At 39.4% G+C, this 15,725-nt stretch overlaps 1 protein-coding gene across 1 annotated transcript; it reads right to left on the bottom strand.

The window, feature by feature from the left end:
• Window positions 1-8,767: 8,767 nt before the first annotated feature.
• LOC110501524 (nuclear receptor subfamily 4 group A member 2) lies at window positions 8,768-15,256 on the bottom strand. Its single transcript, XM_021579167.2, has 8 exons — window positions 15,079-15,256; window positions 14,384-14,488; window positions 13,274-14,145; window positions 12,587-12,716; window positions 12,257-12,420; window positions 11,664-11,866; window positions 11,324-11,502; window positions 8,768-11,210 (listed from the first exon to the last, which is right to left on the bottom strand). Exons 3-8 carry the CDS (start codon window positions 14,141-14,143, stop codon window positions 10,954-10,956), a joined length of 1,803 nt encoding a protein of 600 aa, XP_021434842.1. The 5' UTR covers window positions 14,144-14,145; window positions 14,384-14,488; window positions 15,079-15,256; the 3' UTR covers window positions 8,768-10,953.
• Window positions 15,257-15,725: the final 469 nt, after the last annotated feature.

The following is a 15,725-nucleotide window of genomic DNA, read 5'->3' as shown; positions in this document are numbered from 1 at the left end:
AACGATTAACCTCATTTTACTGGTCCTGTCCCTCTTGCTGATGGCCATTAGAGTTGAGGAGGACAGAGGACTTTGATTTTTGGCTCCTCATCATTCACAGCTTGTCACTTCCCTTCATTCGTCATACATGGCTGCTGAATTGATTGTCTGTTTAGTCCTATGAATGAGAAAGCCGCTGTGAGTCAGGGCAAGTCAAGGCCTCCAGAGGCTCCTTTCTCTTCTGTGCAAGGTGTATTCTGTCTTCACTCTCTTTTTTTTAAAAGCAGGGGGTTTTCCCATTTTTGTTATAGATGTTTGACACAAACTTCCCTCAATATCACTGAGTAACATATGAACTGTTTCTCAGTATACAACAATGCATTTTAGCAGCGGGATGTGCTTATCCAGAGTGCCTCAATACTCATTTAAACACATACCATTCCAAATACTACCAAAATAAATGGCCAAGCAAGCGCCCGGGATAGGACATGCGTTGAAGGGATAACTACTTGTAAGGGGAAGGGTCAGGGGTCACGGGTGAGGGCAACCAAGCACAGTCTACCAACATGGTGGGTCTGTGGGCTGAAGATAGGCTTGATCAACTCTGCTGTTCTGACAGCACTCACAAGTTTCATACCATTGAGTAGCTGTAGCAGACACCGAGCTGAGTGTCCATTAGCTGGATCCTCGCAAGGAGAGACATTTTTTGGTTATTATTTGTCAGGGTATCCTTCAGTATGGTTATGTCTGGTCATCACATGCAGGTAAGAAAGAGCAGCTTCCTTCGCGGAGCTATAAATTGTGTAGAGTCGGTAGGCTAGAGTAAAGAGATGATGGGGAAGGATGACATGGGAAAACAGGAAGAACATGAAGTGCTATGAAGTATTATGAAGTGATATGAAGTGCTTTGAGTTGTTATGAAGTGTTATGGAGTGAAGAGACTGCCTGGCCTTGTTCTCCTAACTCAGCTCACTTACAGTCAAGAGCAGGCCCTTGACCCACATCTTTTCTCAGGGTCACCAAAGGTCAAAGGTTCACATGAGTCATGCCAAGGGTTGTTCGGAATACATATTTGTGCATGAGCAGCCCCTATTTAGATACATTCAAATTTGTATTTTTCTTGTCACATAAATGAGCAATCAAACACACTCATTGTGGTACTTGATAAAACTGCCACATCCAGATCCACGTTCAGTTCATATGGATATTTTGCTGCTTTGCAGGAAGGATTTGTGTGACTAAATCAAATCTAAATACCAGAGGTCCATAAGCCAAGCAGAACACCATAACAACAAAATACACCTATTTCCAGCATAGGCCTAATAATTCCTTGGTGAAATAGATTTTAGTGTGTGATTTTGTACAAGTTAAGATAACGTCTGTTCTAGTATTTCTATATCGCAGGTTAGTCTAATGCCTTTAAAACAATTGTGGAGGTTTCAATATAATTCATGTTCAGCCTGAGCTTTTTTTTACTATTACATGATAACATTTCACCAGTGTTGCAGCACATCGAAGGACACTGAATAAATTGTGTGAGGAAATACACTGAAGAGGGATTTTAGCATTTAACTTGCATAGGTCTGCAGGAGTTAATAGTAGCCCTATGAACTAGCAGCACTCTCAGAGGAGGAGACTTTACCCTTATCATTTGGGGGCTTTCTCACTACCGGTGCAAGCACTTAGCAGAGGACATCTGGGCTCTGTTCCATCTCTTATGGAGACCGTCCGTAAGCATGCTATTTATGGCACTCTCTCTCTCTGCTGCTTTCTCTTTCGACTCTTTACAGACCATACACTTGCATAACCCCATTAAGGTCCAATAATGCTATAAGAATAAAATGAGTGCTATAGTAATGTATATACATTCAGGTCCATCATTATTGGCACCCTTGATAAAGACGAGCAAAAAAGACTGTATCGAATAAGTAATACAAATACTGAGGTAATATGCAAGTACGAGGTACTTTCTGCATATGCTTCCGTTTTTCAACGCCAAACCCACCACTGGTGTGCGTGGCTAAAAATCTCGATTTTCATGTCCTCTGACCATAGCACCGGTTCCAATCCAAGTGCCAATGCAGTTTATCAAACTCCAGGCGGTGCTATGGTCAGATGACATGAAAATAGAGATTTTTAGCCACGCACACCAGTGGTGGGTTTGGCGTTGAAAAGCGCATATCCAGAAAAGTACCTCATACCTACAGTCAAATATGGTGGTGGATCTTTCATGTTATCGGGGTATTTTGCTTCCACTGGTCCTGGGGCCCTTGTCAAGATCAACGGCATCATGAACTTTATCAAGTACTAGGACATTTTAGCCAATAACCTGGTTACCTCTGCCAGGAGGCTGACACTTGGCCACAATTGGATCTTCCTGCAAGACAATAAACTCAAGCACACATCAAAATCTACATAGAAATGGTTAATTGACCATAAAATCAACGGACTTGAACCCCATTGAAGACCTGTAGTTTGAATTGAAGACGGCAGTCCATAAGCGGAGACAAAGGATATCAAGGATCTGAAAAGATTCTGTACGGAGGAATAGTCTAAGATCCCTCCTAATGTGTTCTCCAATCTCATAAAACTTTTTTGAAAAAGGCTCGGTGTCGTTATCCTCGCAATTGTAGGGTGCTGGAGTATTGAAAACAGGGGTACCAATCATTTTGACCCCTATTTATTTTATTACTTGTTAAACAAAATCTCTTCATCTGAGTAATTGTATTATTATCAAAGAATGTAATGTTCACCAAAAACGTTTGCATGCAATATAGCTCAGTATTTGTATAATTTAGTTTATACAGTCTTTTTTTGCTCGTCTTTATCAAGAGACAAGGTTGGCCTTTTTTATGGAGGAATGTACAGTCAAAAACCCTTGTATTGATGTTAAGTATGCTGCTAATTAAGCTGTAAAATCTAAATGGGACTAAAATCCCCTTACATGTATGTGTATGCACAGCCACTGTCAAAAGTGTTCTTGCTACACACATATAGTGTCTGTTCCATTGTGCAGAGACAGGCATCTCCTAACCAAACTGTAGTTGGAATCAACAGAAATTAACTTGTGACATTGCAAAGCACCCCTTTCAACAGATCTGCTAAATGTCACCAGACCGGTTCTGAATGTAATCCCAATTTGTCTTGGAATTAGTACTATGCAGTAAAGATGTAATTATTTCGACAATATACAGCCTTCTGCTAAGAACTTTCAAGAGGAGCTATACTGCTGCCAGTGTTGATCATGTGATAATTATTGTATCATTGTGGATAAGTCCCAGACATAGCCTCGAAGGCTCACATCACTTCTCTTTTAGGGGAGAGTGATGTGACCAGCAATGACAGTTAAAAAGTCATACGCAACCAAAGCTATTGCCTGTTTGGGTATTTGCCTGTAGTTTCTTAATTGCAACTGTAATGTAGCTTTACAATGATGAACATAGTCTCAGAGAAATATTCTATGTCTATCTACTTTTATGTGACAATGTCTAGGCTATGTGTATGTCGATATATATAATCCAGTGTGTGCAAACGAAAACAATAAAGAGATGCAAATATAAGAACTACAGATTTAGTGCATGTTGAGATGCTGTGATGTGTTTGTGGCTATGAGGCAGACTAAAGAAAAAACCTTAGGAAGACTTCAACATAGGCTACCGGTCACAAATTACCAGTTGCATTCCCTGGGGGAATACTGTTACATAGGTCTAAAACATACTGTATTTACTTGATGAGACACGCATTTGTCAAATAGCCATCTGATATCACAAAACGTGGCATGAACAATTGAAATACCCTCATTACATCGATTCAAAGTGTTATTAAATGACTACAATATATGTCACCTTTTCTTAAATGTCAATCCCAGAACAACAGCAAAGGACCTTGTGAAGATGCTGGAGGAAACAGGTACAAAAGTATCTATTTTCACAGTAAAACAAGTCCTATATCGACATAACCTGAAAGGCAGCTCAGCAAGGAAGAAGCCACTGCTCCAAAAGCGCCATAAAAAAGCCAGACTATGGTTTGCAACTGCACGTGGGGACAAAGATCATACTTTTTGGAGAAATGTCCTCTGGTCTGATGAAACAAAAATAGAACTGTTTGGTCATAATGACCATTGTTATGTTTGGAGGAAAAAGGGGGAGGCTTGCAAGCCAAAGAACACCATCCCAACTGTGAAGCACGGGGGTGGCAGCATCATGTTGTGGGGGTGCTTTGCTACAGGAGGGACTGGTGCATTTCACAAAATAGATGGCTTCATGAGAAGGGAAAATTATGTGAATATATTGAAGCAACATCTCAAGACATCAGTCAGGAAGGTAAAAGCTTGGTCGCAAATGGGTCTTCCAAATGGGCAATGACCCCAAGCATATTTCCAAGTTGTGGCAAAATGGCTTAAGGACAACAAAGTCAAGGTATTGGAGTGGCCATCACAAAGCCCGGACCTCAATCCTATAGACAATTTGTGGGCAGAACTGAAAAGCTTGTGCGAGCAAGGAGGCCTACAAACCTGACTCAGTTACACCATCTCTGTAAGGAGGAATGGGACATAATTCACCCAACTTATTGTGGAAAGCTTGTGCAAGACTACCTGAAACATTTGGCCCAAGTTAAACATTGTAAAGGCAATGCTACCAAATACTAATTGAGTGTATGTAAACTTCTGACCCACTGGGAATGTGATGAAAGAAATAAAAGCTTAAATAAATCGTTCTCTCTACTATTTTTCTGACATTTCACATTCTTAAAGTAAAGTGGTGATCCTAACTGACCAAAAACAAGGAATTGTTACTAGGATTAAATGTCAGGAATTGTAAAAAACTGAGTTTAAATGTTGTTGGCTAAGATGTATGTAAACTTCCGACTTCAACTGTAGCTACAAATAGCAAATATTAGTTGGCTGTAAAGGTGCTTTATAATACAACTCCTAGTACTTAACTCAAAACTTGCCTAAGAGCACGACATTCGTTTTGTAGTGGGCATTGTGTTTTGTGCTATGTTGCGGCAAAGCTGCCTTCAAAAACAACTTGTTTTTGTTCAGAGTAATAGTGTCGGTCGTTCCAGTAATTCGGTGCCTTTTGAGAAGTGTATAAAGAAATATATGTTTGATTTCACCTAATTTTCTAATTCTGTCATAAAGAGCATGTTCAACTTCATTAAAAAATATGTTTTCCCATCTCAAGAGGTTAAATTTAAAAAACTACTTTAGCGCCACATAGGCCTAAAGTAACGGGATTGACCATAACAGGGTTGATGATTTCATCTTAAATCAGTCATAATATATCCTCTTATGACTGGGAGAATGGAAGCTTGTTGTGTGCAACATGGGTTGACAATAGACCCTTCTTTCAGCCCCGCCACAGAATTTTGGGCAATCAGTCACAGCGCTCCAATGGATAGCAACGGTCATCAAGTCTGACACCTTGGACAAGCTCATGTTTAAAACACATGAAAGCCAGTGAGGGCTATGGCAAAACTGAGTTTTCTTCAAAAAAGACATGTTTAATGGCCAAATAATTCAACACTGCGCCAGGAGTACTTGCTACTGTGATTCCTTGATGGAGGTTTTTGTTACATTGTTTGCTGCTCAGCTGCTTAGTTAGCTCTCAGTCTCATTAGCCACCAAACGTTGCTAACGCTAGCTACCTAGCCACTTAATATATGTATAGTACCAGTCAAAACACCTACTCATTCCAGGGTTTCTCTTTATTTGTTCTATTTTCTACATTGTAGAATAATAGTGAAGACAGCAATAACATATAGAATCATGCAGTAACCTATTTTTTTTAAACAAATCCAAATTCAGAGGAGACTGTGTGAATCAGGCTGCATGAAAAGAAACCACTACTAAAGGACACCAATAAGAAGAGGAGACTTGCTTGGGCCAAGAAACACGAGCAATGGACATAGACCGGTGGAAATCTCTCCTTTGGTCTGATGAGTCCAAATTTGACATTATTGGTTCCAACCGCCGTGTCTTTGTGAGACGCAGAGTTGGTGAATGGATAATCTTTGCATGTGTAATACCCACCGTGAAATATGGAGGAGGAGGTGTGATGGTGTTGGGGTGCTTTACTAGTGAACATGTCAGTTATTTGTTTAGAATTCAAGGCATACTTAACTAGCATGGCTACCACAACATTCTGCAGTGATGGTCCAGCCAATCTGGTTTGTGCTTAGTGGGACTATAATTTGTTTTTCAATGGGACAATGACCCAACACACCTCCAGCCTGTATATGGGCTATTTGACCAATAAGGAGTGATGGAGTGCTGCATCAGATGACCAGGCCTCCACAATCACCCGACCTCAACCCAATTGAGATGGTTTGGGCTGAGTTGGACCGCAGAGTGAAGGAACAAGTGCTCAGCCAACAAGTCCTCAGCATATGTGGGAACTCCTTCAAGACTGTTGGAAAAGCATTCCAGGTGAAGCTGGTTGAGAGAATGTCAATAGTGTGTAAAGCTGTCATCAAGGCAAAGGGTGGTTACTTTCAAGAATATAAAATATATTTGATTTGTTTAACACTTTTTTTGGTTACTACATGATTCCATGTGTGTTATTTCATAGTTTTGATGTCATTACTATTATTCTACAATGTAGAAAATAGTAAAACAAATAAAGAAAAACCTTTGAATTAATAGGTGTGTCCAAACTTTTGACTGGTACTGCATGTTAGCTAGCTAAGCTAGCAATGGTATGAATTGAACTCCCATCTGCTGTCGACATCAGGAAACAATTTGAGAGTGCTAGTTAGTTCCAAAAGTGGTTATAGATTTGACTGCATGCTGACATTGAATTTAGAGCAATTCAGGTGCTAGCTACACTACAAACATAATTTTACTAGGTTCCCGTGAAGCAATTGTAATAACAGTTCACCACAACATAACCAAGAGTTTCCTGACTAGCAAGCAGTAGTCTGTGTTTAATTTAATTGTGTATTAGAAACACATTTTGAGGTATTTGTGAGGGGATTTCGCCAGTGGTTGAATGGGGAATTGACCCTTTAATATGCCCCTCCTGCCTTGTTATTTTCCTGGGAAGCCTTTTTCTCCACTCAAATCCCCATACAATGATCTCAAACTGTGTTTTTAATGCACAATGAAATTAAACAGACGACCCCTTGCTAATCAGGAAACTTTTTGATATGTTGTGGTAGACTGTCATTACAATTGCTTGACAGGAACCACCTGGTAAAATTATGTTTGTCGTGTAGCTAGCCAATGAAGTCAGAATGCAGTCAAAGCTACTGGACACTTGGGAGCTAACTAGTGCTCTCAAATTGTATCCTAATGTCGACAGCAGATGGGAGTTGTATTAATAACGTGACGAATATAGCTAGCTAACATACATATCGAGAAGCAATGTATGTGGCTCGCTAGCTAGCGTTAGCAACGTTTGGTGGTCAATGAGACTGAGAGAAAAATACTCCAACAAGCTCTGCCTTTCAGAAATCACAGTAGCAAGTACCTCTGGTGCAATGTTAAATTATTTTGCCATTTAAACAATGTATTTTTTAAAGAAAACTCAGTTGTTCCCTTTTGCCCTGACAGGCTTTCGTTTGTTTCTAACGTGAGCACGTGTGAGACTCGACAAACTGTTGCTATCAACTGGAGAGCTGCGATTGGTTGCCCAAACTTTTGGGGCGGGGCTTAGCGAAGGGTCAATTGAATGCACGCGTCACAACAACAACATATAATTCATAAAACAATTATAGCCTGTCTATCAATGGGTAACAAGGGTTGACATGTTATGCTCCATCTGCTCAGTTTCCCACCACAAAACACTAGAAAATTGCCACTAATGGTAGAACCAGCTCACCTGCTTTTACACTATGATTTGACTATTAGATGTTCAATGTTTCTTTTCAAAATATCATTTATAAAGGAATTGTTTCACCATATTAAATCGAGAGTTAATTTCACATAAAAGGGTTGACCTTAAAATGAGGAACAGACAAAAATGAATCACTAATCACATGATAAATATATATATATATATATTTAAAAAACTCTGTCAAAGCAACAAAATATCTAGGGCTTTACAATGATGGTGAAAACTTAGAGAAATGTTGGGTTTAAGTGGGTTAAAATACTCCTAGAATTCACAGAGGGTGCATGGAGGGACATTTTAAAACGCTGAGTTTTGGCACTTTAGCGAGTCTTTAGTCATATAAAAAAATCTGATTGATTGAATCCTCCATGTGGTCTATAGTAAATGGCAATTCATTTTTGGTGCACAATTACTACTTAAAATATCAAAGTGACGCAAAGGGAAATATGTTCTTGCAACGACCCAATACCCTAATGAATTAACTTGATGCTATCGCTTTTCAATTTGAGCAATTTCTTGTTTGACATATTATTTTGAGTCTAAGTCTGTACCGGCGTCCTGCTCTGAAGTTTGTTTGCACACGTCTGGAACAACTGATAACCAGAACAACTTCACAAAACGTCTGAGTTCACAAATGACATACCTAATTTCAATGCTGAAGGTTACGCACCTCTGACATCGCGTAGGCCAAGCAATACTCTACTAAAAGCTTAAACTTAAATGTATATTTTCAGTAATTATATAGTCATCATGTATATGAAAATGATTGAGACTGGTGCAATTGAAATAAGGATTCTTTATTTAGTTATTTTCCTAAATCTATACGCTATAAATCCAAAGTATTGACCCTGCTTGTCTGTTAACTTCGTTCCAAAATAGCGCTTATTTTTTAAATTACATTGTCCATTATTTTGTACACAATAAATCCATTTAGGACTACTGTTTTGTAGTTGTTTTTTTTTTATGTCCATCCAACTGTTTTAGAACTGTTTTACTTTATAGCAGCCTAGTCTACCCGTCTTTCTGGATAATCTTTTCCGAGTTCCAAATTGTGAGAAGTGGTTGAATTAATAAAGACTGGGAAATCTCGTATTATGTTCTCGGCTGTCACTTATTCTATTCATTTCATATTTGAAAGTATGATGACCCTGCATTGACGCTATATCAGCATGCCACTTGAACTTCTCTTGATATTTCAATGTCCCCACTTGTTGGTCTTTTGGAATAGCAGGCCAGTCGCCATATGAGAAATTAGTAAACAATGTAAACGTTTTGACCAATTATTTTGAGTCCAAGACTGTTCAGCCTTCTTTTAGGAAACTGCTAGTGTGAGTTCCCAATTTTCTTGCAAAACAAATCCAAATAAAGTCTCCGACCTCAATTAAACACTAGCCTACGCTCTTAGAAAAAAAGGTTCAGTATAGAACCAAAAGGGGTTATATTGCTTGCTTCATATATGGCACACCTAAAGGTTCTATATAAACCCTTATGTAGGGTTATTTGGTTATTCTACACTGAACCAAAATCGGAACCAAAAATACTCCTTGGGTTCCATATTGGGTTCTTTAGGAAACCAATTCGGTTATTTATATAACATTAACGGGTGTCATATATGAAGCAAGCATATAAACATTTTTGGTTCTATCCAGAACCTTTTTTTCTTAGAGTGTAAACCATATAGCCTACCTTTCAAGCAAGCATGCCCATTTCTGAGGGTTATCTATTTTTAATCAACATTTTTTGTTTTTGCATTCATGTAAATTGTAAGTTATTTCACTGTAATCAAACATTCACTGTAATCACAGCCTAATTACTAACACCTCATTTCTACTGAGCTTGAACAAAAGGAAAATATTCCATACAGCATAGAGCTACCGAGAAAGAATTTAATCAAGACGTAAAATCTATATTTATGCCTACAGGAAAGCAAGCAATATTTCACTCAATTAATTTTGAATTAAATCATTTCATTTAGACGCACCTGTATTTGTAAAGAAAAATCAGTTAAGAGAAATTGTTTCGGAAGAAAAATGATTTAAAAGTTTTATTTGTAAACATTAAATATCTCTTTCTCTCTAAAGGTTTGGAATTCGGCACCGAATGCATTGCAATAGCCTACTCAAATACACCATGAAAGGCAAAGGATGTACCGCACACTTAATTATATTTTATATAGGACGAATTTTTCATTTTCAAATGTGTAAAATTATAACAATCTAAACGTCTATAAGACATAAAACATAGACAACGTGCTCAGCATGAATTATGAAGGTTTGAAATCATTTAAAAATGTTCCATGCTTAACGTCGCTTTTGGCAATAAAATAATAAATATATAAACGTTTATATTCAACAGCAACAATACTTACAACACATACAAACAAGGAATGTCTGACAGTTTTACAAACACCATGGATCCCTCTTTATCTATACAGATGGAGATACTTTTCACATATGCGTCATACATAAAAGGTGTGCCAGTACTACGAATCTTTATAAAATCTAGCAGACTACATAGTGTCCAGTATATAATGTATAATATAGACATGTCTCCTCGACAGCCAGTGCCTATAAAAACCTACAACATGCGTTGTCTTTTCGAAATACTTTCGCACCTCTGGGATCCTGACAGAAACACATATAGGCACAAGTCATAAAAGTCAAATGAAATTTTGTCATTAACAAACTTTTTACAAGTGTTATAAATTGACGCTTTGGACGCATCACATAATCTATCATATATGTGTATATATAAATGGAATATATTACATATCAGTATGCGTTATCAATGGGGCAGATGGTTAGTCAACAATAAGGAATAAGAATTGCAAGAAAGTGTTTCACTTGGTCGAGAATTATCCACATTATGTCAAGAGAAGCCTTGGAGACTTTCCCCGGTGTGGGGTCGATCATGGGCTACTCACAACATTTCTGGCAATTACATTTAAAAAAATCGAAGATCGGTTGGTTTTCTGAACCCAATTTTCTCACTCTTCTTTATATCAATTTCGTGGATCCTTGATTGTACTATGGAGCTTGCAAATATTCAGAGATAAAATCTTTCAAATCTGTTAGGCTGACTCAAACAGAGTCTGTGGAAGTTCTTTGAGGTCTCGTCAAAAGTCCGTTTTAAAGTCTATTTAAAAAGGTAGAGTGTCGAGGAAAAGTTTGTCAATTATTGCTGGCGGAGGAACCAAGTCTTCGAGTTTTAAGTAGAAGATACGTTGCAGACCTTGTGTACATAGGGTGCGAAGTTCAGGGAGCTTTCCCAAAAGTTTTGACAAGTAGTTCGGACGATTCAAACCTCCGCCATTGAATGTCACTTGGTCTTTAAGGCAGTTCACTATCTTGTTTTGAAGTTCTTCAACCCTTTTGGGTTCCTTAAGCCCATGCCTCTCTGTAATGTGAAAATAATAAAACATAATTACCAAAACGTGAATATAAGAAATGCATTTAAACAGTGTAACATTTGGGAGAGTGATTAAATTCAAGTATATTGTATTTGCGCACCTGTTACCATGGCAAGAGCGGCGATGCAGGAGAATGCTGATATGTCGATGTTCATGCTCTGCAGGTTAGAGGAAAACTCCACAATCGAGTCTATCCATTCCCCAAATCCTCGGACACACTGCAGCCTGTGTAAGACCACCCCGTTGCAAAAAATGAGTTTGCCTTCCACTGGGTTGGACCTGCAATTAATAACAAAGTGTCATTAATTACCTTGAGCAATAAATAGGGATTTAAGAGGCTCCTAATTATTGGATAGCTAATAAAAGCCAAAGCAGCGGAGCTTGAAGGGGGCTGATCTTTATTATAGTCGAGGTTATTTCATAATTAAGAAGAGGCTTACCTGTATGCCAGCCGCAGAACAAAAAGTTCCAGGAAGGCTGATTCGAAAAGGAGATCTTGATCCTGCTTCGGAAGATCAGAAAACCCAGGGATCTTCTCCGCCCAACCTCGGATAATCTCCATGGAACCCGTCAGGAGATCATAGAACTGCTGGATGTGCTGGGTGTCGTCTCCACTCATTTGGTAGTCAGGGTTAGCCTGAAACTGGAATTTAATTTCAACAGGGCTTAATGAGGTCCTTTAAAATATATTACCCGTGAAATTGCAAAGCCTATTTCTAGGAGGGGAGTGCTTTTTTTACTATTACATTAATGTCTTCTTTTTATTGAGTTCTCCGTTTCAAAGTAATTTACTTAAGTAAAATATGCCACCTTAAAAGACGGACAAAGTTTAGAATGCAGACCTGTCTTGCACAAAACATTTGAAGTCGATACATTGTGTGGCAAATGCACATCCAAACACGATCAAATTACATCCAGACATGCACCTGCTTTGTACAAACGCTGTATTTTTACTCTAATAATATTATAAATTAGCAGCACGGTGTTTATGTTCATACACAATTTGTTAAAGGCAATTAAATGGTAAACTCACTCTTGAGTAGTCCAAGCCAGACATGGACGGGTTGGAATCGACATGAGCCCTAACAAGGGCACTTATGAGACTGACAGGTGGCGAGGGTGGTGAGGGGTCTTGGGGACTTTTAGGTTTGGAGGGAAGACGGCCTCTTCGACCTTTTAGATTAGCAGTCCGGACAACTGTGTTGAGAGGAAGACAAGAGAAAATATAGACTTGTATTTAACTTTGATTGTTGTGCGTAAAAGGTTAAACTTGCTTTACGCGCAAACTTTACGCGCAGGACCGCAGGTGTTTTATGGCCATGCACGGACATAAACAATCAAAGTGACCACAATATGTTCTTACCCTCTTTGACCATTCCGACAACCATGCACTTCTGGAAACGGCAGTACTGGCAACGGTTTCTTCGGCGTTTATCGACAGGACAATTTTTGTTCGCTAAACACACATATTTAGCATTTTTCTGAACAGTGCGCTGCAAAGAAAAATACAACAGGGTTTTAGCATGGACATCAGCACATGTAAAATGAATACACAGTTGGCATACATTCAGCTGCGCTATGGGGGATAATTGATATTGTAACAGAACATCCATCCTTCCCGTTTTGGGCTATTATATATGTGAGGAACCGGAGAGGTAGACATTCAGTAAAAACAAAAATCCGTGGGCATTCATATTTTTACGGCCCTCTGAGACGACCTCTAATTAAATATGTAAGATTATGTTATTTAATCGGGGGTTGGAAATAAAGTGACCATTCAATTTTACCATGGGGAATATTGCACTTCCTTGTCCAGACAAGACCGTAATTTCACAAAAAGACCTCACAACACTGACCGTTTTTAATGACGTGATGAAAGTGATATCCACAAGTTATTACAGTTGTCATAATTGTTTACTAGGCTTAGTCCCACCACTAATAACAAGGGGATTATGAAAATAACAATACTAACATTAACAGGACTGATAATACAATGGATAATTGTAATAATTGAATTAAGCTACATAATTCACAATCAGCGAACGCCCACCTTAAAAAATCCTTTGCAACCCTCGCAGGTTCTCACTCCATAATGCTGGCAAGCGGCGTTGTCCCCACACACTGCGCACAGACCCTCGTTTGATGGTGACCCTCGGGACGGGGGCGAATGAACTTGGCTGTCCATCAACTGGTGTCCATGGCCGAGCTGAAGGGAGTGAGGAAAGGCTAACCCGGCCTGTTTCCTTAGAGCACTGGGTACCGCGAAGCTCTGGCTGTCTAAGCCTCGATGTGCTCCTGGGTTGTCGTGGTTCATGGATACATGCAGTGGGCCATCGAATCGCATCTGGCAACTCGACACAGGGGTACCAGGAGGGGACTGTTTGAAGGAGAATAGTGACAGCCTTGACACCGGGTTTTTGCGCTGCTCTATCATATGAGAGGTCGCTGCCACATAGTTCTGGTGGAAACTGTGGAGGGACCCAGGGTCCTCCCACATGTGATTGGGCTGAACCTGGAAGTTTGGTGTGGTTGGGGCATGAGGCGAGGAGGGTTTGAAGTACATAGAGCCGGAGTGGGCCATCATCTCTTCCGACTGAGCTGGCAAATGGCTCTGCTGATGATAGCTGTGCATCTGGACGTCCTCGACTTTGATGGAGGACTGCTCTCCAGAATGCGGCATTTGATATAGACAGGGCGGTTTAACGTCGTAACTGGTGCTATAGTTGTCCATGAACGTGCTGAAACTAGGGAGAGAAGTAGTAGCTGTGATCTCAGTGTTGGTCAGGTCCATACTAAACTTAACAAACTCAGGTGTTAAGAAGTCGCAGCTGTATTCTCCAGCGGTGTGGTAGCTGTAGCTCTGAGAAGCGGGACTGGCTCCTTGCGGTGATGACCCATACTGAGCTTGAACGCAGGGCATGGCTGAAAACGAAAGTGGCAACATGTTCATGTTCAAACCCATTTGCAAGCTACAAAGTATAGACATTCCATATAATCTACAAAATAACAAGTATTATAAAAAATTCTGATCCGGATCTGATGTTCAGATAACTTATTTAGTCGCATGTTTTAAACGGGCAATCGGGAACAGTGAACTTCATGAGATTTATTCAGAATCTTCTTATTTTTTTATTATAGACTGTATAATAAGCTTTCCTACCTTTAGTCTTGAGACTGTTTTTCGGTGACACTTGAAATTGATAATGTTGTCTGGAGGAGTATGGGGTCAGGATTCAAGAAAGTGTCTCTTTTCTGGAATCGTCCCCTAAAGAAATAGATACATTTAACTTATATTCATCTAGAAAACGCAATGCCATCATATAAGTCAATGCTACAACAATTCGCGAGAAACAAGTTAGGCAATTAATAAGCACAATTTTCCGACATTTTCACTATGCTTGTACTTATGTTTGCCTCACAGCCTGCCCTACAATATAGCCTAAATGACAAAAGGTCAATTATAAGACCATATGGATGAGCTTTAAAATCACACGCTGCTTCGTAGGTGCCTGTTATAGTCTATACACACGCATGACATTTTGAATGAAGAAATTATAAGTTTAAATGTCGCTGAACATCCACCCTCCACGGCATTGACGTCGATGACTTTCTCCACGTCTCCTTTCCAAAGTAATGTTGCACATTCATTGTAAAATGTAACAATTCTCAACCCGTAAGTACCACTCCCAATGTGCAAAGTAACAATTCTCAACATGACACAATACGTGAGAAATAAACTGTTACAGTAAAACTGGTTTGATGACTCCCAATCAATTTTTAAAAAGAAGTAAGATGTCAGAACACATAACGCTTATTTAAAAAAAACATACCACTTATTCAAATAAATCAACCTACCTTCTTTCACGTCAGAATCGTGGTTGTCAATCCATGCATAAAGCATGTAGATAGTGCTTTTCAATTCTGAAAAAAGCTCCAAAGCGTGAGCGACAGTACAGCCTACAATACCAACCAAGCAATCTGTATGACTTCCTCAGAGCACTGCGCGCGATACAACCTTCGACTACCGGGTCTGCCAATGTGCCTTTGTTTATGTGAGCTCTCCGCACCACAGCCCACGTGTTTCAAATATCAACGTCATCTGCGTCGCCAGTGACATGCACCAATCCCTTTTGGAACATGGTCCAGCCAACATGACGAGTCCGTTGCATAGTCTGTGTACATGTGTACCTGGGACTACTCTCTTTTATTGATTATAGCCATAAAAAGTATTGGAAAACCTTATTTCGCGTTATTTAAACATTTGAATATTTATATTCAAGTAAAGCTTAAGTGTGCAATTGTGTTTAGACTGAGCGTCATTCTCAGCCTCTACCAGGTGTCTCATCTTACGTGTTTCGAAGCAGCAGCAGCAAGGTGTTCAAATAGCCTAGGAAAGACGCACAGCAGGCCACATAGGTTTACACGATTTTGACGGGTAAAGCTCTGTTGCAATGTGTGAGTATGTGTCAGTCTTAAGCACAGTAGTCTATAATATAGGCCGT

This window comes from Oncorhynchus mykiss, chromosome 22 (genome assembly GCF_013265735.2).
Source record: "Oncorhynchus mykiss isolate Arlee chromosome 22, USDA_OmykA_1.1, whole genome shotgun sequence".
NCBI classification, from domain to species: domain Eukaryota; kingdom Metazoa; phylum Chordata; class Actinopteri; order Salmoniformes; family Salmonidae; genus Oncorhynchus; species Oncorhynchus mykiss.
This window is presented reverse-complemented; position numbering and strand designations above follow the sequence as displayed.

Coding starts and splice junctions, on each gene's coding strand:
- LOC110501524 (XM_021579167.2), bottom strand. CDS start 14,143: ATGCCCTGCGTTCAAGCTCAGTATGGGTCATCACCGCAAGGAGCCAGT. Junction 11,503..11,663: donor GTTCTGCGGCTGGCATACAG/GTAAGCCTCTTC, acceptor TATTAATTGCAG/GTCCAACCCAGTGGAAGGCA. Junction 11,211..11,323: donor CGCTCTTGCCATGGTAACAG/GTGCGCAAATAC, acceptor TTCACATTACAG/AGAGGCATGGGCTTAAGGAA.